General features: G+C 38.5%; 1 protein-coding gene across 2 annotated transcripts in view; it reads right to left on the minus strand.

The window, feature by feature from the left end:
* Positions 1–21,936, minus strand: part of DYNC2H1 (dynein cytoplasmic 2 heavy chain 1) — a 153,837-nt gene that overhangs the window by 84,121 nt on the left and 47,780 nt on the right. For both annotated transcript variants that reach the window (XM_055131929.1, XM_004605157.2), the window contains exons 34-50: positions 21,297–21,479; positions 19,639–19,862; positions 18,816–18,931; positions 15,686–15,885; positions 14,644–14,908; positions 13,248–13,455; positions 12,173–12,302; positions 11,109–11,264; positions 10,017–10,276; positions 8,416–8,662; positions 7,422–7,573; positions 5,572–5,716; positions 4,465–4,567; positions 3,763–3,930; positions 1,890–2,020; positions 1,196–1,444; positions 117–225 (exon numbers count right to left, since the gene is read on the minus strand). In XM_055131929.1, coding sequence (XP_054987904.1) covers positions 117–225; positions 1,196–1,444; positions 1,890–2,020; positions 3,763–3,930; positions 4,465–4,567; positions 5,572–5,716; positions 7,422–7,573; positions 8,416–8,662; positions 10,017–10,276; positions 11,109–11,264; positions 12,173–12,302; positions 13,248–13,455; positions 14,644–14,908; positions 15,686–15,885; positions 18,816–18,931; positions 19,639–19,862; positions 21,297–21,479 — 3,046 coding nt within the window. The remainder of the gene's footprint in view (positions 1–116; positions 226–1,195; positions 1,445–1,889; positions 2,021–3,762; positions 3,931–4,464; positions 4,568–5,571; positions 5,717–7,421; positions 7,574–8,415; positions 8,663–10,016; positions 10,277–11,108; positions 11,265–12,172; positions 12,303–13,247; positions 13,456–14,643; positions 14,909–15,685; positions 15,886–18,815; positions 18,932–19,638; positions 19,863–21,296; positions 21,480–21,936) is intronic.

Below are 21,936 nucleotides of genomic sequence, written 5' to 3' on the forward strand. Positions count from 1 at the left end.
TCAATCACCAACACCAGTAAAAGGTGGTGAAAGAGGGGAAGGAGAGGGGAAGGAGGAAAGTAAAGAAAAAGAAAAGGGGAAATAGAATGGAAAAGAAAAGGAAAGCATTTACTTGCCTGAAGACAAAAGGCTATTGATCATTTCTAAAAATGCAGGATGGACAAATTGGTAATCCTCCAGCAGAAGGACCACCTGCTGGGCTTCAATGCCAGCAAGATTCAGCACCTGCACAGGAAGAAAAGGTCCTTGAAGAGCCGTCAAATAATCCAAATGATCCCGCAGTTAAAACCTTTTATTCTATATGAAAACTAAGTCACGTTATTATTCATGCACATTTTTCCATAATTAAAATTAAAAAATCAAACTTCAACCACAGGGTTTGGAAAACTTCCAGTTCATGAATTCGATTTGAGAGAAAATCTATTATTTTACATCTAGAACATTCAAAGTTAGAGGGTTTATATATACAGGGGTGGGTGTGTATATGTATATGTGTATAGACCCACACATGTATGTATATGCATATATATCCACATAATGTCCTATATGAATTCCATCTTTTTCATGTTCAACCAACATCCCATAATTTGGGATACCTCATCGATTTGTTCGAGCAGGCACCAGTAACATCTCTCATTGAGAGATTTGTTACTGTTTTTGGCATATCCAATACACACGGGTAGCTTGCCAGGCTCTGCTGTGTGGGCTCCATACTCTCAGTAGCTTGCCGGGCTCTCTGAGAGGGGCGGAGGAATCGAACACGGATTGGCCGCATGAAAGGTGAAAGCCCAACCACTGTGCTATCGCTCCAGCCCTTGGGATACCTGGGACCTAGAAATCCTAGTAGTTACTTTAAAAAAAATCACAAGGAGGGCTGGAGTGATAGTACAGCGGGTAGGGCGTTTGCCTTGCACACAGCTGACCTGGGTTCAATCCCCGGCATCCCATATGGTCCCCCAAGCACTGCCAGGAGTAATTCCTGAGCGTAGAGTTAGGAGTAACCCCTGAGCATCACTTGGTGTGACCCAAAAAGCATAAATAAATAAATACATAAATAAATAAATAAAATAAAAATCACAAGGAAAATATCGCTCAAGTGCAAGCGAAAGACTGTGCCACAGAGAGCTATAAAGGTCCCTAACAGCGTTTAGAGTGACGGTGACCTGAAACCGAATAAAGCAGAAGACAAACTCACACTTTTAAGATCGTTTTTGAACTGCTTCAGTTCATAGCCTCTGGACACCTTGGGAGAAAAGAGAACTGCTCCGTGCATGTGGCTGACCAAGGAGGTCAGCGTCCGGCGGCCCACACCGCTGCGCCCGGCCAGGAGGAGGGAGCCCCCGGGGCAGCTCAGCACTCGGTCGATCCGGGACGCATACTCCAGGACCTCTTGGAAGAGCAGGATATCCAGAGTCTGGTTGTCTCGGCCGTAGTGAATTAGACCCTTGGTAAAGAGGAATGGAGAGAACACGACAACAGAAGCTGTGAGTGTGCCGTCAGAGGCTGCACCCAGGCTGGGAGAGGGTGGCGGAGGCCCTCCAGGGCAGGGAGAGGGCTCAAGGCTGGGCCTGGCACCATGCAGGCACCGAGCACCGAGCACCAGCAGAGCAACCCCAAACTGCCCGCTGTGAGGAGCTGCTGAGCACCCAACACAGAGGAGGTGCCTTTGCTCAGCAGGCCTCGGGTGGCCATTTTCTGAGCGTCTCTGTGAGCACAGGCGCACCTAATCGGATCTGCCACCATGGACTAAATCCCAGAAGACAAGAACCCATTTTGTCTATTGATCTTTTTACTCCGTGTCTTCTAAAGACTTGAAATTAATTTTTTTTACATGACCACGATTTTTCACATTACCAAATCCCAATTCAAAGCTGTGACTGATATTATACCTTTGTAATAACATCCTTGAGGTCTGCAGAGCTGAGTTTGCCAAGTGGTTTTCCATGGGGAGGCAATGGCTGTCCTGGGAGTGCCCTTCCTGCTGCATTGTGTCGGGCTCCCCAGGTGACATAAAAACTGTCTGGAACATCAAAGATTTTTTTTTGTAGTTTGATATGTGCTGTTTATAATGGAAGTATCAATAAATGCTAAATATTTCAATTAGTCCAAACAAAATCCTCCTCCCCAAGAGGAAAGAGATGACACGTATAATGTATTGCACCCTGCACAGGAGATTCTGAAAGCTATGACTCCTGAGAAACTAGATCAACTCAGCCAGTAAGACACTGATATCTAATGTCCAAAAGATATGCCACATTTTTTGCAAGATCATTTTCAGACTGAGAAAGATTACACAACTTAAAAACTAAAGTGATTGCATAGTAAGCCATGAAATCTACAGGCTATAATGACACACACCTCAGGCGTCTCAGGGCACTTCATCCTACTTAGGTGCTCCTGAACTCATCCTATGATTCCCAAACACAAAAGACACCCAGGGAGTTTGTGTCTATCACTTTCAATGTCCCTCTCAATGTCAAGAGTCTCTTTGGTTTATGTAATGACAGCCCTGAAGATCAGTATCAGATCTGAGAAATATACTATGGATGGGTTATATGAAATTTATCTTTGAAACCTAGCCTAATGCTCCTAAAACATTAGAAACTCATTTCATAGCCTGAAAGCTAATAAAAAATGTATTCGTATTATACTTTTCTGTCAAAGATCATTTCACCAAGATTTTCATACTGCAAGCATCATACCCACAATTCTTTTTCAAAATGCAAGTTGGGGCGGGGGGGGGGGCTGTGATAGGCCAGCACTACAGGATTCTGGCATTGCACCCTAGGGTCCTTGTGCTCGAAAAAGGCCTGTTTGGATCCCCCAGACCTCCTCAGTACCAGTAGGGAGGTTCCCCACCAAAAGAATGTGAAGGGCCTATTAAGCAGTAAAATAGAAATGCAGTCCAGCTGCGGTGGATGTATGGCACTATCCTTTATCTCAGCAAAGAATGAGACTAGTAGTCTGGGGGCTGGAGCAATAGTATAGCAATAGTATAGCGTTGCCTTGAATGCAGCTGACCTGGGTTCAATTCCCAGCATCCCATATGGTCCCTTGAACACTGCCAGGAGTAATTTCCTGAGTGAAAAGCCAGGAGTAACACCTGTGCATTGCCAGGTGTGACCCAAAAAGCAAAAAAAAAAAAGAGAGAGACTAGTAACAAGACAATATTTAAGTAAGTTCTGATAAATTGTGATGTTCCTTATTAAGCAAGAGGAACAGATTCATTTTAAGCAGATGTGGCTTTTCTTAATGATCTTTACATTTTACATACATACATATATGCAGTTATTTTGAAAATTCTTTAGCCAAAATCCTACAGAAAAGTACAATTCTGAATTGTAAATGCAAAGCACTATGGTCTGATCATTTTTTCCCTAAGACTATTATCATTACATTTTGAATGGAAAATAATTATTGAAATATGTTTTTTAAAAAAGACAGAGCAGCCCCCTGTAGCATAAATGATGTCAAAATTATCCAGTTTGGGGTCTAGGGGATGGTCAAGAGTTGAGCACAGGCTTTGTATGTAAGAGCCCCAGGTTTGAATCCTGGCACTTCCCAGTCCCAAAAGTACCTGTTTGAGCAGTGGCCATATGCCATACTGGGAGTAACTGCCAAGCTCACCAGTGGCCCCCAGTGGCGAAGTCAAAGCCAAATCATCCAAACTTTTATTTGCTTAAGAGTATGAAAATGTGGTTAACCATGAGAAAAATAAACTGACTGTCATAACAACCATCTAACAATTCCCTAACCACACACCTGCCATATTGTCCAGGATGGTTGAGCCCCAGTCTCCCTGAAACACCGATGTCAAAATGCTGTCGAATAAATGAAGTTCCTTTGCACCAACAATTTTATCACGAAATAAGCGCCTTGCTTCATAGGCTACAATCTCTAGCACATAATCTAGTGGATGATTTGCAGATCCTAAAAGAAAAAACTTTTTTAATTGTAATAAAATTCAAGTTATTTGTTAATGGTATATTTCTACATAGTATTAGAAAATAAGGGTCTACATACCATAATTTTGGCATCAGACAAATGTAAGAAAAAAGAGAACAGTTAATTTTGTTAATAAGTTGGCAAATTTTTAGTCAATGGATATACCAAACACAATTATCTCTAAATCAATAAAAACATAACACCCAAAGCATATTACACATGCTTTTGCTACAAAGAATAATAATCTCATTTTCACAAAATCAAGTCTTAATACTAATAATCATAAATATTTGGGTGAGGAAACCAAATAAATTAATTTTATGTTTAAATTTAACATCAATTTTTAAATAATTATTAATTTAAAATCATTATTCACTTATTTATTTGTATTAGAATAAATTACATTCATCTAGCACATCTTTTACAAATATAACATGCAGCATAAACATACCACAAAATAAACCACACTATGATGTATAAAGAAAGATAAAGATTTGAAATCATGAAAGCAAGATTTACCTCCTTCTAAATCATATCTGAATAAGCCAAGAACCCACTGGGTAAGAATGCAAGGAGTAAAGAAATAATGGCTGTAGTCATCAACTGTAAATTTGGTCCGCACCTGAAAAAGAAATGCAGTGCATGATCTATACACTTCCTGATAGAGCTTCCTGCATTTATAGTGTAATATGTGCTAATATATTACAAAATTTTCAGTTGCTTGATTGGCATGAATTGCCAATGTTTATCTGCATTATAATAAACTCTTTCCTTTGTTGTCCTTTATATTATTATTGTCTGCATTAAGAACATATAATGAAGGTTCATAAACGCTAATATATTTTCAAAGGTTGTTAAAATAAAAAGGTCAAAAAGTCCTTCTAAATACAGGAATTGAAAGAAAACTAACAGCTTTATTCAAAGGGGTCTGGGAAAGACCCACTTTCTAGGAGTGGGATGACAGAGCTATTTTATGTTCAAGAAATCACTGAGCTTTGAATAAATCAAAGAGCCTCTCTTCAATATATAACCAAAGCCAACTGCTTTCTCTCTATTTCATAGAGCCACTATTCTTATCCTAGTCTTGATCACTTTACATTTGAAATAATTTAGGAAAATGAATTCCTCACTTTCTAACTTATCTTTACCTATTTCTCCTCCAATACCATGAAGAAAAAAGTCTTCTACAAACATCCATAACTTTACCCACTTTACTGACGAATAGCTTTTTTCCCCTTCAGGCATCCTATAAATTTGTATTCAGTTTTCAAAACTCAGATAAATGCTTAGCTCCTCTTAACAACTACCACATATATCTTCTCTCTTCCTACGCTATCTTTATAACTTGGGTTCATTGTTCATGACCGAACTTATCATGCTACTTTAATATTTACATGCCATTGTCCCTCACCAGAATATACATGTGCAAAGAACAAGAGATCATCTTTCCATCCCAGGGATCAGACTTGGAAAGAAGATGCCCTTAACACTCATTTGCAAGCTTCTCCTCCATTTCACAAGGAAGACACCCTGGACCTTTCCTCATAGATAAAGTGGTAAAGGCAGTCCTCCGGGAGTGATACCAAGAAACTAAAACCAGCAAGCAGATAGCACATACATATGTACCTGTTCATACACCTGTACCATAGATCCTGCCAAGAGATATATTTTTGATGTAGAACCCCAGATAGGATGATTCTTCAAATTTTTATGTAAAACTGGCTCCAAATATGCTCCATAGATTGTCTGTAATTGTTCTCTTTCTGGATAACTGAAAAAGGCATTAGAAGGAAGAAGAAACTTTAAATAAAATAATATTCTTAATTTTAAGGTTAAGTCAGAGGAATACTTTCCAACTCTGTTGCTTTGAGACTGAGTTATCTCCTAGACTTACCCAGAGGCTAAGGCTCAAGAACCCTATTCTTATTATAACCAAATTAGGTCTTTATTATCCTTTACCAAATACAGATAATAGAAACCTATCATAAAAATCATCTGCTATCTGTCTCTGGAAGGACCCCTGAGATTCCCAGCCCAGGCCTCCGTACTCTTGTGCAGTCCTGTTTCACACTGACATCAGGCCTACATGCGACTGACTTACTTCAGTCTAGATGGCACGTAGTAAACGTGTCCATCTAATCCCACCCAGTCTTGGTCTGGCTATTGGTGACTGCTGCTATGTCCGGGGACCATAAAAAACAAAAAAAAAATGTGAACTATATACCCATTATCTGTATTTGGTAACAGATAATAGAGACCTAACAGAATATTCAATGAAGTTACATAAAAACATAGTAATTTTAAAAAACACTGATCTTTAGAAAGGGACAAAAGAAAATGTTTACTTAAGCAAAAATAAGTAATTTGAATTAAGTAGAACCTAAACATATATGAGTAATCCATATCAGAATTACAAAGCAGAATATAAAGAACAAAATCAACCTATTTGTTTAAGACCAGGCTAATATTTGAAGGGGAACAGGTGTTGGAGCCCCAGAGATGCTCAGGAGCTTTCTCTGCAGTGCTCAAGAGTCATCCCCTGGAAGTACTGAGGGGACCAAAAGTGATACTGGGGATCATTCCAGAGTCGGCCCCAGGTAAGACAAGCACCCTATCCACTGTGCTATTGCTCCAGCACGGCATATGGTCCCCTGAGTCCTTCTAGGAATGATCCTTGAGTGCTGTGCCTGCAGTAAGCCCTGAATATCACCAGGTAGTGGCCCCAAACCCAAACAAACCAAAACAGTAATGTAATTAGCAGACAAGAATAAAAACATTTTATAAAGAAAAATATAATGGAGGAATACCATAACCATAATATTTAAGAGACCCTGTAATAAGTCCACAGAGATGAATGTATTAGGATTAACTCTATCATCACTAAAATAATGACCAATAGGAGCTGGAGCAATAGCACAGCGGGTAGGGCGTTTGCCTTGCACGCGGCCGACCCGGGTTCGAATCCCAGCATCCCATATGGTCCCCTGAGCACCACCAGGGGTGATTCCTGAGTGCAGAGCCAGGAGTGGCCCCTGTGCATCGCCAGGTGTGACCCAAAAAGCAAAAAAAAAAAAAAAAGTGACCAATAAAATAATATAAAATCTCTACCTTGTCCATATCTATTCTCTAATATCTTCATAAAATTTTATAATAGTTTTGATTTTTGAAAGCTATATAGCATTGAAATCTGAAAACTACCATTCAGATTACTGATAATTGACATTTTAGAAAAAATATGTCAGTTCCTTCATTTCTTTACATATTTCCAATATACAAGATGTTTATAATTATAGCCAACATCATCCTAAATTATTGCTTATACTTTGGGGAAGAAATGGACAAATAGTATCAGAGCTTAAGTTTTGACCACTGTTTAACTATATTTTGAGGATACATCAGTAATAGAGACTATTAATAAAATGCAAAAACATGGGATATTGTCTATAAGTTAAAAAAATTAAAACAAAGATACATACTCTACAGCACAAAGACGAACAATAGAAGTAAATCTCGTGGTGAGCTTATGTCTTCCCAGTCTTCCCCCAGCTGACATCGAAGCCACGATTTGAATATTTTCTAAACCAACCCATTCCAAATTTTCATCATAAAATCCTTGATATGTCAATACCTATTTGAACATAAACGTATTTAAAGTGGCTAATGCTACAGTATTCTAATCATGACTTTTTTTACATAAAATCTTACTGTTTTCAAATGCAATCATTATGTCCTATTAAACTCAAGAATTTAAGGTTAAAATATACCTTAATTAATGTTTTATATTTTAAAAATAGTACTAATTGAGTCTACATTAAATTAATATTAGCCAAAGTGTATTCATTTAAAAATGTTTTTCTATCAAGTATTAAAATACAGATGATAGACCAGAAATATAAAGATCCACCAGTTAATTATGAAAGTGAAAAAATTCAAGAAACAATATTTCTTCTCTAAATATTCCACTTTATTCTTCAGTTAAAACTAAGCTTGAATCTATGCTATCCTGATGCATTCTGAAGAGTTCAGAGTTTGTAATGTGATATGAATCACATAAAGAAACTTCCACACTGCTGAGTCTTTACTAGGAAGAAGGGACCAATGAGTCACAAAACCTCATTGGCAGAGAAAGTGAAGAGCTGTCAGGAATGAATTCCTAAAAGCTGGAGCAAAAACTTCCCCCATCCAAGCACTACGGCCTGTTCTGTTCTTCTCTCCATTTTTTGGAATAAGCAGCAGTAAAGGCTGTTTTCACTCTGGCTCTCATGGATTATGTGAGTATAACTTCTGAAAGCGGGAAGAGCCAAGAGGTAACCCTGGAATGCGATCGATTTCCAGATTTTTTTGGTTTATTTTCCATGACATATCCCAGAAAAAGATGCCCTGAAGAAAGCAAGCAGATTTTCTCTCTGAAGGAAAAGATAATGAAATTGTTTCCAATAACGTCAAACTATGTCAAACGATCATATTTACCTGTTGCAGGAATGCGACCAATGTACTGGTCCCCCACTTATCCAGTTTAGGCAGGTTAATGTCCTTTAAGTACAAAACTAGTCTCTCACAGTCTCTGGGCCTGTACACGCGGCCAGTGTTGGTGCTGATCACCATGCAGGTCTGGCTCAGCTTCTGCAGGAGATGCCGAGACGTGGTCTGGGCGCTGCAGTGGATGGTGGCGATTTGTGTGGAGCGCAGCTGGGAGAAGGCAAACCTGAGCAGCATCCTGTGATGGGGGGGGGGGCAACATCGCACTTAAGAACAAGATCAGGGAAATAGCTTCACAGTCAATAGAGAATCACTCTTCTCTAACAATTTCAGTTTCTAAATTTCAAGTGATCACAGTGAAGGAGAAAATGGTAGATATGGATATGGTTTCCAAAATTTGCCAGGTAATTTTGGAATTCATAGACAAAAAAAATCCAACGTTGATGAATTGAAAGTTCTTTCAAAAATAAAAGTCAAAGCTAACCGAAATAATTTAGTTTGATTAAGAATGGATTTCTCTAAGTTAAAGATTTTAAGGAAGGAAAAAAAATTTTAAGGAAGATTTCTAAGTAGCTCGAGCAAATTGATGAACAATGGGATGACAGTGCTACAGTGCTACTATAAAGATAAAAATAATACTTCCATGTTTCCTTCATTTCCAGAAACTGTATTTACTAAACACTGTATTTAGTGAGAAACAGTATTCAGTGAAACTGTATACTGTATTCTACAGTATTCGTTTCTCTAAATTCAGTATTTATCTCAGTATTTCACTAAACTGTATTTAGGCCAAATTTCACAGAAAAGGGTTGTTTTTTATTCAGCTAACTTCTCGATTTTAAATTTTTAGAACTAATATAAACTGTAATTTGTTATTCTATATAAAATTTCCCTGCTTTAGTATGAAACTAATATCCAAGGCCAGGGAAAACAAGACAGGACTAGTCAATGGTTGGTCAATGGTGTGGGAGATGGAGGGCAGTGGAGATATAGGAGGATCCATTATGACAAGATTAGTTGGAAATTCTCACTCTGGACAAGAACTAAGTGTTGAAAGCAGGTAAGGGGTTATATATGATAATCTTTCAGCATCTCTATCACAAACCATAATGCCTAAAATAAGATAAAGAGAGAGAAAAGAGAGGTGGCTATTATAGAGGCAGGCTGGGGTGGCTTGAATGGTGGGAGGAAAACTGGGGACACTGGAGCTAGAAAATTACACAATGGATGGGTGTTGGAACACTATGACTAAAACGCAAGCATGAACAATTTTGTAATGCTCTATGGAGATTCAATAAAAAAATAAAAGTAAAATTAAAATGGTCCTATTTTATTCTGACTATATATGGATTCATTTTAGAGCAACTTCTCATATTTCTGTTACATTAGAAAACACATAATCTAACAGGGAAAAAGAGCACATTCTTCTCTTAGGCCATACTATTCTGAAAATTAGTGCCAATGACAAGACTTCATCAAGAAAATGCTATCGCTTCTTTAAGAAAAGAGAATGACAAAGGTTATTATATCCTTTCAAGATGGAAGGGAAGCATAAATCCTTAACATACACCCTAACCAACCGTTTCTCTTACCCTTTGCCACATCCTTCTGGGCCGACAAGAATAAAGGGCTGTTTCGTATCGGCTTTTAACCAAGGCTTGACATAGTCTAGACCTCGCTGCATGTCAGGAGTCTGGATAACTGGAAGAGTTTGGCTGTTACTGAAATCATCTGCAGTCAGGTTTTCCGGCTTCTTCAGCGTATAAGATGCCAACCGTCCTTGACTGGCATCGTAGTAGGTGTCCAGTGGTCTGTGAGAGTCCGGAGGAGATTCTCTCGCCCAATTAAAAACCTTAAGAGGCAAAGTTTGGGGAAGTTTTCCGTGCTCATCAAAGAATGTGTGAAAAATTATTACTTCAAAATAAAGGTCCCAAAGTGAATCCCTTAGTTTAAGAAAAATAGTTCACATAGACTAAGAGGATCTCAATGACAGAGAGAGAGAGAAGAAATATGCCTACCATAGAGACAGGCAGGGGGTGTGGGATGGGGGTGATGGGAGGGAACCTGAGGACACTGGTGCTGGGAAATGGACACTGGTAAAGGGATGGGTGTTCGAACACTGTATGACTGAAACCTAACCATGAACAGCTTTGTTAGGGTCCATCTCACAGTAATTCAATTAAAAGAAAAGGGCTTTCGGGGCTGGAGCGATAGCACAGCGGGTAGGGTGTTTGCCTTGCATGTGGCCGACCCAGGTTCGATTCCCAGCATCCCATATGGTCCCCTGAGCACTGCCAGGAGTAATTCCTGAGTGCAGAGCCAGGAGTAACCCCTGTGCATTGCCAGATGTGACCCAAAAAGCAAAAAAATAAAAAAAAAGGTATCTGAATGAATGAAATGACTATTTTCAGTCAAATCACTAACTTCAAAACTGTCCAATAAAAAGATTATGTCCAAATGTAATTTATTAAACATTATTTCATGAAATTTTTATATATTCATACATTCTTGAATTAGAGTTCATTATAATAACCAAATTCAAGAAAAATAAAGTACACTATATATGATGAAACTAAATGCATAATTATAAATTTTTTAAGTTACAAATCACTATTCTGATAGCTAAGAACCTATGAAAATGAAAGTAAAATGCTGACTAAATAGTAGCTCTAAAGATGCTCTACCTCTTTGGTGAATTCCAGACGTGATTTCATGTTCAAATTTCCACCAAGTCCCCTTATGAGATTAATAATAAACTGGTCATGATCTTTGCAGCCATGTAGATGTGACAAACCATTCATCACTGTACCAACCAAACTTGTTTCTACCACATAGTCATTCTGTGGATTAAAATTCAAGTACAGACAAAAAGCAAACATTAGCTAGTACAACTGCAACCATACTGATATTCACATAACTTTTTAAGCATCATCTTTAAGTTTATCCCGCTGATAAAATTGTAGGTGAGTTTAGCTTTCACTCAGTTTATACATACAAACCATAAAAATTTGAATTAACAAAACACAATTACATATTTCTAAGATGCCAGTGCTAGAACCTTCACATAGACATGCATAGATATTTCCAAAATGGCAATCAATAAGCAGTGGTTTCAAAAGAACAGTTTGGGGCTGGAGAGAGTCCAAGGGTTCAAGTGCTTGCCTTCATATGCAGCCAACTTTGGTTTGCTCCCTGGCACTGCATGCCCTGAGCACCAAGCAGGGAGAAGCCTCTAAGAACTTCTGATTATGGCCCAACCCCCCACCCACCCACAAAATAAATGAATAAATTAACATTATGAACTCCTCCAAACAAATTAATAAAACAAAAGTTCATTTCTCTTTCTGACAAATTAAATCCCAAGGCAAGTTGTGAGTGGTGGGACAGAGCAGGGAAGGCCCAGAGGGCCGGGCTCTGCTTCTCTTTCTAAGCACTCGGGGAAAGACCCCAAGTTCCATCCCTGAAAGTCCATTTAGAGTTGAGTCTCTAACTAGAATTTTGATGATTTTTGTTTGTGTGTTTGTTTGTTGGGCCTCATCGGACAGTTCTCAGGGCTTCCTCCTGGCTCTGTGCTCAGCAAACCTGGGTCAGCTGCATGCAAGGCAAGCACCTGAACTCCTGTACTACCTCTCCGGCCCCCCATCTCATATTCTAACAGAGCTTCCCTAAAAAAGCCGCAATATATAAACATTGTGCTCATCGCTCTAGTTTTCAATTAAATGATTATGATATACCACAGTAAACTCACCTGCTTTAGGACCCACTGCAATGCCTTTTCAAAGTAATCTCCAATCCAGTTTTCAAGATTATGCCTATATTTAGAAGGCTGATTCCTCAGCCAAGATTTTATCAGAGAGTTCACATCTGTCTCTTCATCACTGAAATAGATCAAATGCAGAATAAGAAAGAAATTATTTACTTTCAAAATAAATTGCAGATCCAATATATATTATCCTGCACATATATTTGAGCTGCTAATATGAGTTTACTCTTACATGTATGTACATATATATTTCTATATACACAAAAATGCGTATGTACATATTTAACTTTTGTAAAATAAAGTAAGTTAATTTCATCTGTGTGTGTGTGTGTGTTCTGGCTCTGTGCTCAAGGCTCCATATGTGGTGCCAGGTCTAGGATGGAACTGGGGTCAGCAAGGGTAGGATAATCCCTATCCAGTGTCTCCAGTCCTAGTACTATTTTGTTAAATTAATGAACAATATAATACAGGGTTAGCCAAACAGTGGTCTGGCCCTTCCCACGCAAAGTTTGGTTTGCCTGTTAGAAACACGAAATTCCAACTCCCTCCCCCATCCGCTGGACAAAAGTTTCATTTCAACAAGACCCCAGCATTGAAGATACAAAGGAATGCTTTAGCCCTTGGCCCTTACTGAAAACCAGCTTCCTAAATTCGACCCTACACGCACCAAAGCTCTCAGCCTGGAGGAACAGCTGTGACAGACCGTGGGCCATGGGAATGCCTGCTCAGGAGTTCAGCCCCCACGGCCCACCAAGATCAGTGCAGGCCTGGCAACCCTGCTCTCTCAGCTAGACCACTGTATAAATGGCACCATGAAGGGGCACCACCCCAGCAAGCCCTGCAAAACTGTGTGTCCCCCAACCCCAGCCAGGAAGAATGCTGCAGAAGCATGTGAGTTAGCACACTAGAGGAGTGGCAGCCGCAGGAGCACCAAGGCCATGTGCCTGCCACAGCCCAGCGTGGACATAACCTCAGGTCATCACAGCAACGCTAACAGCAACTAAGCAGATTAGCGGCACAGTTACGCCACCCGGAATTATGAAACGCCAACGCAAATCACCTAAGAAAGATCATTCCCATTCTAGATATCGTGGCTGGTGAGGCACAGCTTAAATCATGAGTTTCAAATACAAAGTTCACATTTGGACCAAACTGAATCCTCTCTCCACTGGGCATAGTGAGGAGCCGATTATCATCCAGAACAGAGTTCAGAGACTCGATCCACTCAGGGTCGATATCACCATCACAGATTATCCAGGAGCTGACATCTGTTTTCAAAACAAAAAAGTGGAGACAAATACATAGCAATAATAACTTAAAATGCAGGATACAAATCTATCTAGAATTCCTTAGAGGTGATTTCCAAAAGCATTGCATTCTAAAAGCTGAATAGAAAGAAAAAGAGCTGAACAAGTGAATATTTCACATCACACTATTACAAATGTACAGAAGAACCCACAGGCATTTCTAACTTAGATGACAAAAGTCTCAGTAGTATACAAGGTGACAATGTTCTACATATCTCTGAACATACAGAATTGGTAATCTTACTAAAAGAAAATAAAGTGTGCTAGATCTTGGTATTTCTATCCTCAGAATTCTGTGAGATATTCTTCAGAGCTCTGCTTTCTACTGTGTTATAAAAAAAAATGTGTAAATGCTTGCTATAAAGGTCCCTTTTAGAAATATCAGGATACCCACATTTTAACTCTCTATATAAGGAACTCAAAGTCATCATATTTCTTTGATATGCAAAAAGTGGTTTCAAAGGAATCACTACACAAGTTCCACAGACAAATATTTGTCAATACATCCTCCCTAAGTAAGAGTGGTTTCAAGTTGTACTTGGACCATTGAAATGGTTAAAAAAGGGTTAAATACGAACAAAATTCGAGATTAAAAGGTAGCTAAATATGGTCTTATACTATTAGCTCACTGAAATGGAAGAGACTGCATTGAAAATCCCTCCCATGGTATTTGACTCACTGGTATAGAATTAGTATCTAAAAGATTAATTAAGTTAAATCACGGTATAAAAAAATAGAGTCTTCTCTGGCCTCTCTTTAGGCCATGTCAAAAAATTTAGACCTGGAATTCTACTGTTTTACAACTTGAAAGTTCCAAAATTATTCAAGATACTATTCAAACTGATGAGCTAAATGTTCACATACACACCAATTTTTAACTCCAGTAGGAATTTGTCACTTTGCTTATACATAAGGGTTTATAATATCAATTGAGCAAACTTGTGATGACTTTTGTCAATTAACCTACTTACTCTGAACTTCTAAAAGATACTATAGCCTCAACGTCAAAATGGCAGCATGCTTGAGCCTCTCCAAAGCATTATATTTCGTACATCATTACAAGGAATTTACAGCCATGTATGACACCTGCTATAGCATTACAGATACAAAGGATCAGGTAAAACAATTCATCCAAAGAATCCAACCAACCTTGAGGTTCTCGAACGACTTGCCGAGCACTGTTTGTCAAGACGCCATCAGACCATTCCCTGGTATCCATGTCAATATGACCTAGTAACTGATGTCTGGGCATAGCTTTGGGATTCATAGTGTATTGTTTTACCACTTTGCCAGTTTTACAAAGGGCTGCCCTTAACATTCTCCACAAAGTTGATTTTCCAGCACCACTTGGACCAACAATAACGACGCCCATCCTCTGGCATAACTGTTCATACAACTCTAAAGCCTTCTTAATCTAGCGAAAAAGAAACATGTTCACATAATGGTTTATAGTGCTTGGTCACAAACATGCAATGTTCACATAATGGTTTATAGTGCTTGGTCACAAACATGCAAATTAAGCTTTGATTTACTCAATGAAAGATAAAATCTTAAGTGAAGTAATAACTAAATAAAGCTTTATAATGTGATGTTTAAATTCAGTGTTTATAACAAAAAAAGAGAAAAAGTCAGGTTTTTTAATAAACAAGTATAATTTAATAGACAAGTATAAATTTTAATTTATCAATCAATGTTTTTACTTTCTTCACTTATTCATTCAGTATTTTATTCACTTACTAATTCAGTCATTTATATCCTATCTCAAAAAAAAATTTTTTTAGGTCAAAATGTTCATTCTACATGTATTTGTGCTACATAAAAAGAATTTCCCCAAAGAATGTAAAAATTAAAACTAAATAATATATAATCAATTGTCAAAAATATAAATAATTGATCAAAAATATAGATAATGAATTATATGCCTGGTTCTAGAGAGACAAGAAAAAAAATGGTGAGGAAAAATGAACACGAACCCCATCTTTCATGGAAATCGCTATCTGGCATGGAAGAATCAATAACCAAAGAAAAGTACATTAATTAAACAAGATTAATAAAAGCACATAACAAGGGCAACTAATCTGGACTTGGAAGATCAAGGAAGTGTTTCCTGAATGAGATGAAGATGAAAGTAAAAGCTAAGTTAATAGGGAATTAATTAAGCAAAAGACTGTGAAACAAGCTCAACAGTTACCTGATTGGGGATGATTTCATAATTGGCCTCCTCAAAGACTTGCTTTAATGCAGTGCTCAGTTCCTCATATTCTACTTCTTTAAAGTTGATTCCAGGAAACACATCATGAATCAGGGCATCAAACCGAGCGCAATCGGCAAATGTGAACTTCGACATTGTATTTAGCCTCAATGCTTGTACCACAATGTGACTCTCATTAACTAGACAAAGTTTCATTTTTAAATGGTCATTAATTTGATTAATATAAAAGTCTAAGTCATCTAGAGCCTTAATATTTATTATTAATATTTAAAAGATGCACTAGACTTTATTAACATTTAAAGAAATTTGCTTTCACATGACTTTCCAAGTTCATTTTGCTATCTTTTGGATGTTAAAAAAAAAAATCATGTCACCAAGTAGAATTTTTGACTTCTTTCTGAAGAATTTGAGTTCTGAGATACCACAACTTAAATTAATAATAAAAATCAGGGATCCAAAAGATAGTACAGTGGTTAATCTTGCATGTAGCCAATCTGGGTTCAATCCTTGGTACTCCATATGGCCCTGTGAACCCACCAGCAGTGATTCCTGAGTGCAGAGCCAGGAGTAAGTCCTGAGGCACCATCAGGTGTGAACCCCAAACAAAAAAATAAAGCAATATAATAAAAATAATCATCACCTGTGGTTGCACAGGATTTTACTATTTATGATGTCATCACACCAGTAAAAATCTTTAAAACAACTAAAGATTAGGAATTATTACTGATACTACATTTCACATAACACCAACAAATCTTAAAAGGCTTAAATGACATCTTAAGAGAGAACAGCAGTATTTTAAGCTGGGATTTAAAGATTTAAATCTGAGCCAACTAGTTTCAAGTTAGGTAATGTCTCCCAAAGAGCTTAAGCCTTGTCACAAAAAAGCAACAAACTGAGCAAGTGCCTTGATCCAAACTGCCTCATAAGTCATTCTTAATACAAATATAAATCTCACAAGGCTAATTTTCAGAGACTGGAAAGACATAAAAGCAAATAGCATCTTTTATAGTTATAATTAACTATAGTTACTTAATATTTGTTTATGTGTTTATATATATATATACACAGACACAGACACAGACACACACACACACACACACACACACACACACACACAGAGGCCGAAGTACAATAAAGTTTCTTTCAAACACTAACCTCTTAAATGTCACCTTATTTATTAGGTATGGTTAAAATATTTCTGAAAAATCCTAGAATAGAGGCCCGAATCTAGCAGCGCTCATGTTGCCCAGGCAGGAGCTTTCCGCTGCGTGTGGGCATGTGCACAGAGTAGACAACTGAAGTCATCTCAGTGTTTCCCCAGGTCACTGCATCTGCACTGGCATATGCCCCATTAGCTTCAGGACGCCCGAGAGAGAGCAGTGGTTAGGGTGCATGCCCAGAAGCATGATCCCCGGCACCAGCACCATGAGATGCTCTGAGCACAGTAAGGCACAGCTTTGCAGGGCCCCGAGCTCCACAGGGGTGGACCAGGTGATCTCCAGCTGAAAGGCAACATCACGGGTGCCCACTAGCACGGGGTGGGGGTGGGGGGTGCTCCACACCTGTGCTATTCATCCCCAACATTCAACACCCACCCCATCTAATCCTGAAAGGAGACATAAGAGAAAATGCAGTGCGTCCCAGGACCTGTGTGACATAGGGTTACTGCCCTGAGGCCTGCCAGGGCCAGGGCAAAACCAGACTGAGATTCTCTGTGACACAGCAGAGAGGGCTGGGGAGACACGACAACACCCTGCACCGGGTCAGACAGAGCTCCCCCTGGAGAAGGGCTGAAGGGGAACCAGGTGAACTGACCCACACCAAACATGGAACAGATGACCAGAGCAGACTACTTCCCATTTCTTAGCTATGCGTGTAGTACTGAGGGAAATAAGATGGAATGATGGGTAATGAATTGGGGTGAAGGAGGATAATAGGAGTGCTCTCTTTTTTTTTTTTTCATTTTACCTGTAAATCTAATTTTTTTCTAAAGTTAAAAGGCATTCTTTGTAATCAGGGACTTTTTAAAAAATAATATTTTGTTTGGGGCTGGAGCAATAAATAGGACAGCAGGTAGGGAGTTTGCCTTGCACACGGCCAACTCGGGTTCAATTCCAGCATCCCTTATGGTCCCCCAGAACCGCCAGAAGTAATTCCTGAGTGCAGAGACAGGAGTAACCCCTGTGCATTGCTGGATGTGACCCAAAAAGCAAAAGAAAAAAAATTGTTTGGTGTACTGCTTAAAAGAAAATCTGTGAGTTTTTAAGATTTCTACTCTTGTTTTAAGCCTAGACAAATTCTCAGGCTCTAGATCAAGGAACTCTGAGAGTGATGTTTAACAATCTGGGTTTATCTGCGCTCTTACTGCTTTGTTTGGAAGCCAAACATCAAGGAACTTAGGGGCTACTCCTGACTCAGAGCTCAGAGAACTGTGCAGTGCTAGGGACTGAACCCTGCAGCTTCATCCTGGCCTTGTGCCCAAGGATCACTCCTTGAGCGATCAGACATGGTTCCAGGGAGGTAACCCAGGTCAGCTACGTGCAAAGCAAGCACCTTATCCCCTATACTATTGCCCTGGAGCTCCAGAATGTTTTCTAAGAAGCATCTAGATAATTTCAAGGTACAGTGGACCAGACTATTCCTTTATATATTACAATTAGTGTAGACATAAAAGTTATAATAAGGTATTATGTAAAAACTTGGGGAAAATCAAAATTAAGTACATACCTCAATTAGAAATAAGTACTATGGTTAGAAACATAGCTCAAAGGTGAACATATTCTTTGCATGCTGAAGGCCTAGGTTTGATGCCCAGCATGCCACATGGTCCCCTGAGTGAGCACTGCTAAGAGGAGGAACACAAAAGCACTAAATAGGGAGGGCTCCAGGACACTGCTGGGCATGGTCCCAACAAATCCCCCCAGTAATTGGTACCAGTTTCAGTTGCTTAGTCCTAATAAATGTACTATCCTAATGAAAATATTAAGAGGAGAATCTAAGGATAGGATATTGTGAAATTCCCAACACCTTGTAACTTTTCTATAAATCTAAAATTACTCAAAGCTTATTTTAAAATATTATTAGATCTGGAATAACAAAATCATACCTTCCTCTTTAAAGTCAGATTTCTTCAGCTGTCTAAGAAGATTTCCACTCCCTCTCAAAACAGTCTTCAGAGCTCTCAAACCCCAATCATAATGTTGCTGTGGTGTCAGAAGTTCTCTTAAATAAAGACATAGAAGTTATAAAGCATCAGATAGCTATGAGAAAATCATGTTATCATCACTACTAAGGAAATACAGAATATAACTATGAACACAGAAATGAGAACCAATCATCCATTCATTTATTTTAAACAATCAATTACATAAAATGATCACTCAAAATTGTAAAGCTGGAAGGTTCTCAGAGAGCAGGATACGTCTTTCACAAGCTGGCTAACATCTTAAAGAAGATACAAAATTCAATTATCTGTTACCTTTATTCCTAAAGCCTTTAATTAGATCATTTTGTTCTCAATCGTTGAATCTTTTGATTCTATCACTTAAATTATATGAACCAGAGATCTGGTTGTCCTAAGAAGCAGAAAGTCAATCTATTGTGACTAAAATATAAGAGAAAAATTATGAAAAATTCCCTCCAAAGAAGAGTAGAAATTTGACTTCTCATCTTATAAACTACCAGTTCAATCAGTATTATTTAGCTGGAACACTCCAATAAAAATATCTCACAGGAAAAAAAATAGATAAATACTATATTTTAAAAAGCAGTTTGAGTCAGTGTTTTTAGTCAAACTAACACTTTCTATTAATATCTTAACTACATTATAAATAGCATAAAGTTAAACTGGACAAATGTAAAATGGTCATTAATAACCATAACCAATCATAGGAGCAACAAACTTTACTAATTTCTTAAAAAGAACTCACCTAGATAGGTTGAAGATAGCTACCAATTTTCTGCCTAAGACTTTAGCCTCCTTAAAACCTTCTGAATAGAGAATTACTTCTGCAATAAGCTCATTATCTGGACGAGACATAGCTACTGGCCTGAAAAGTTGTTTAAGATTATCAGGTAGTTTTTGTCTTCCTCCATAACCTTTTCCAGCAGGATTCATGGTGATAAAAATTCCAGAATTAGAATTTATTTGTACCTGAAATATTAAAATATGAGCATCAGATATTTGAAACTATGTATAAAATATATTTCCAACAGAAACTTTACTGTGACATATTTCTACCCTCATTTTATAACAGCAAAAAATAACTAATGACTAAATATCTACTTACTCAACACTGCAAAACAAATCTCTTGCAAAGAGGCTATTCATGATCAGCTTTCTGAGACTGAGAGTTTTAAGACACATTAACCGATTTGGATCGCTATTTCTTCAATTCAACATATATTCTTCTGAAGTCTTTCCTCACACTAGGCACGTGGCTGAGTGTAGAGACGTGACACAGCACTGAATTAAAGGCAGCAAGTGTTTATGTCTCTCTGGACTTGGGTCTACTGAGGCCAACACAGGACCCCTACTTAAACACCAAGGAGGAATGGGCAGGGAGAGACAGCTGAGGCTGCCGTACAGAGGTAACTAAGAGAAGGTCCTGGGGCAGAGTGAAAGCACAGATGTCCAGAACAGCACTGACTGGGGAAAAGAACTGGTTTGTTTGAAGAATGGAAAAGAATGAGTGATGAGCTGGGAAGGTGGGTCACTGGGTCAGAGCATATGCTCCGCATGCAGGAGGCCCAGACTCAAGCCTCACACTGTATGGTCCCCCAAGCACCACTAATAAAGATCCACAGCACCCAAAATAAATAAATAAATATATTTTAATTGCAGAAGCAAAATCATAGTAATTGCTCGTTAGACAAGAGTTCAAGCGTCATGTAAATAACATGTTTATAATGGTCTTACTTTCTTAGCCATGTCAGAGAAAGTTATAATGTGAAAATGTTACCAATTACAGCAATTTCTCAGTTCCTTTAACTTTCAGTACATTTAGCATTACATATTTTATACAGAAGTTGACATTTTCTAGATAACTTTACGTAATAAAGGCATGAATGTCTCTCTCCTAGAGTGAGCCGAGAGAAACTGATCTGTTTAAGTTTCATATTATTTTAAGAATGAGCCAGAAATGGATTCAATTCCCAGCTAGCAGTGCTCAGATGTTATTCCTGGAGGTACCGGGGGTCAGTGTGTGCTGGGATCTGACACAGACCTCTAACTTGCAGAGCACACGCTCCAATCCCACCACTAACCCCTCAATTCCCCATGCCAGGTTCCTCCTGCACACAGCTGAAATCACAGAATCAATCTCAGACTATGGAACCAAATCAAAGAGTGTAGCAGTAAGCACTGTGTCAGCACAGAGCAAGTTCTCATGTGACTTACAGTTTATTGTCTGAAGATGAACAGTGGAAATAGGAATAAGGGGGCAAGAAAATTCTGAAGTAAGAAGAGTTACACAAGGTTACAGATCAGAAACAAGGCTGCCAGAGGAAACAAAGATAATAGTCTCCTGATTATGAGTATGTCACATCTTAATACTTTAGTTCCTTAAACTCGTCAAGTGTTTTATACCTCTTGGCCAAGAAGTTCACACACAGTTCTATGATTCTTCAGAGCATCTTGAATTGTCTGGATTTGCATAGAAACTGCTGACAGGACAGATTCTTCCAGTCTATTGAATTCATCAAAACAACCCCAGGCCCCGCATTTCACCAGACCAACAAATATCCGTCCCATTGACTTCACATCAATGCCCTTTAAAATAATAAAAATACAGGCTCGTTAAAAATGATTAAAATCTCAAATTGTTATTTAATACTTAAAGCTATTTGCTGATGACTGTTTCACCCCTCATGCCTCTTTTGCTCTTTTCGTAAATGGAGATTCCTCTATCAAATCATGGGGTGGTTGCAAGGGTTAAAATAACATATGGGAAAGAGTTCTGAAAAGTACGTAGAACAAACAAGATTTTGTTTTTGTTATCATTTTAAATGAAATATAAATCCTGCAAAAAGTATTCTGAAGTGGTCATTTTAAATTTTTTCCTTTCCATTCAGTTCTTTCTTCTAAACCATCACTTTGTATCTATGATTCTTTTTTTAGGGGAGTATGCCCAGTCAACGCTAAGGAGCCCAGGGCCCACCCGTGGCAACACTCGGCCAAGTAGGCCAGACTCTCAGTGCGAGGGGGCCGGGGGCTGTGCTGGAACAGG

The sequence above is a fragment of the Sorex araneus genome, chromosome 3 (assembly GCF_027595985.1).
Source record: "Sorex araneus isolate mSorAra2 chromosome 3, mSorAra2.pri, whole genome shotgun sequence".
NCBI classification, from domain to species: Eukaryota; Metazoa; Chordata; class Mammalia; order Eulipotyphla; family Soricidae; genus Sorex; species Sorex araneus.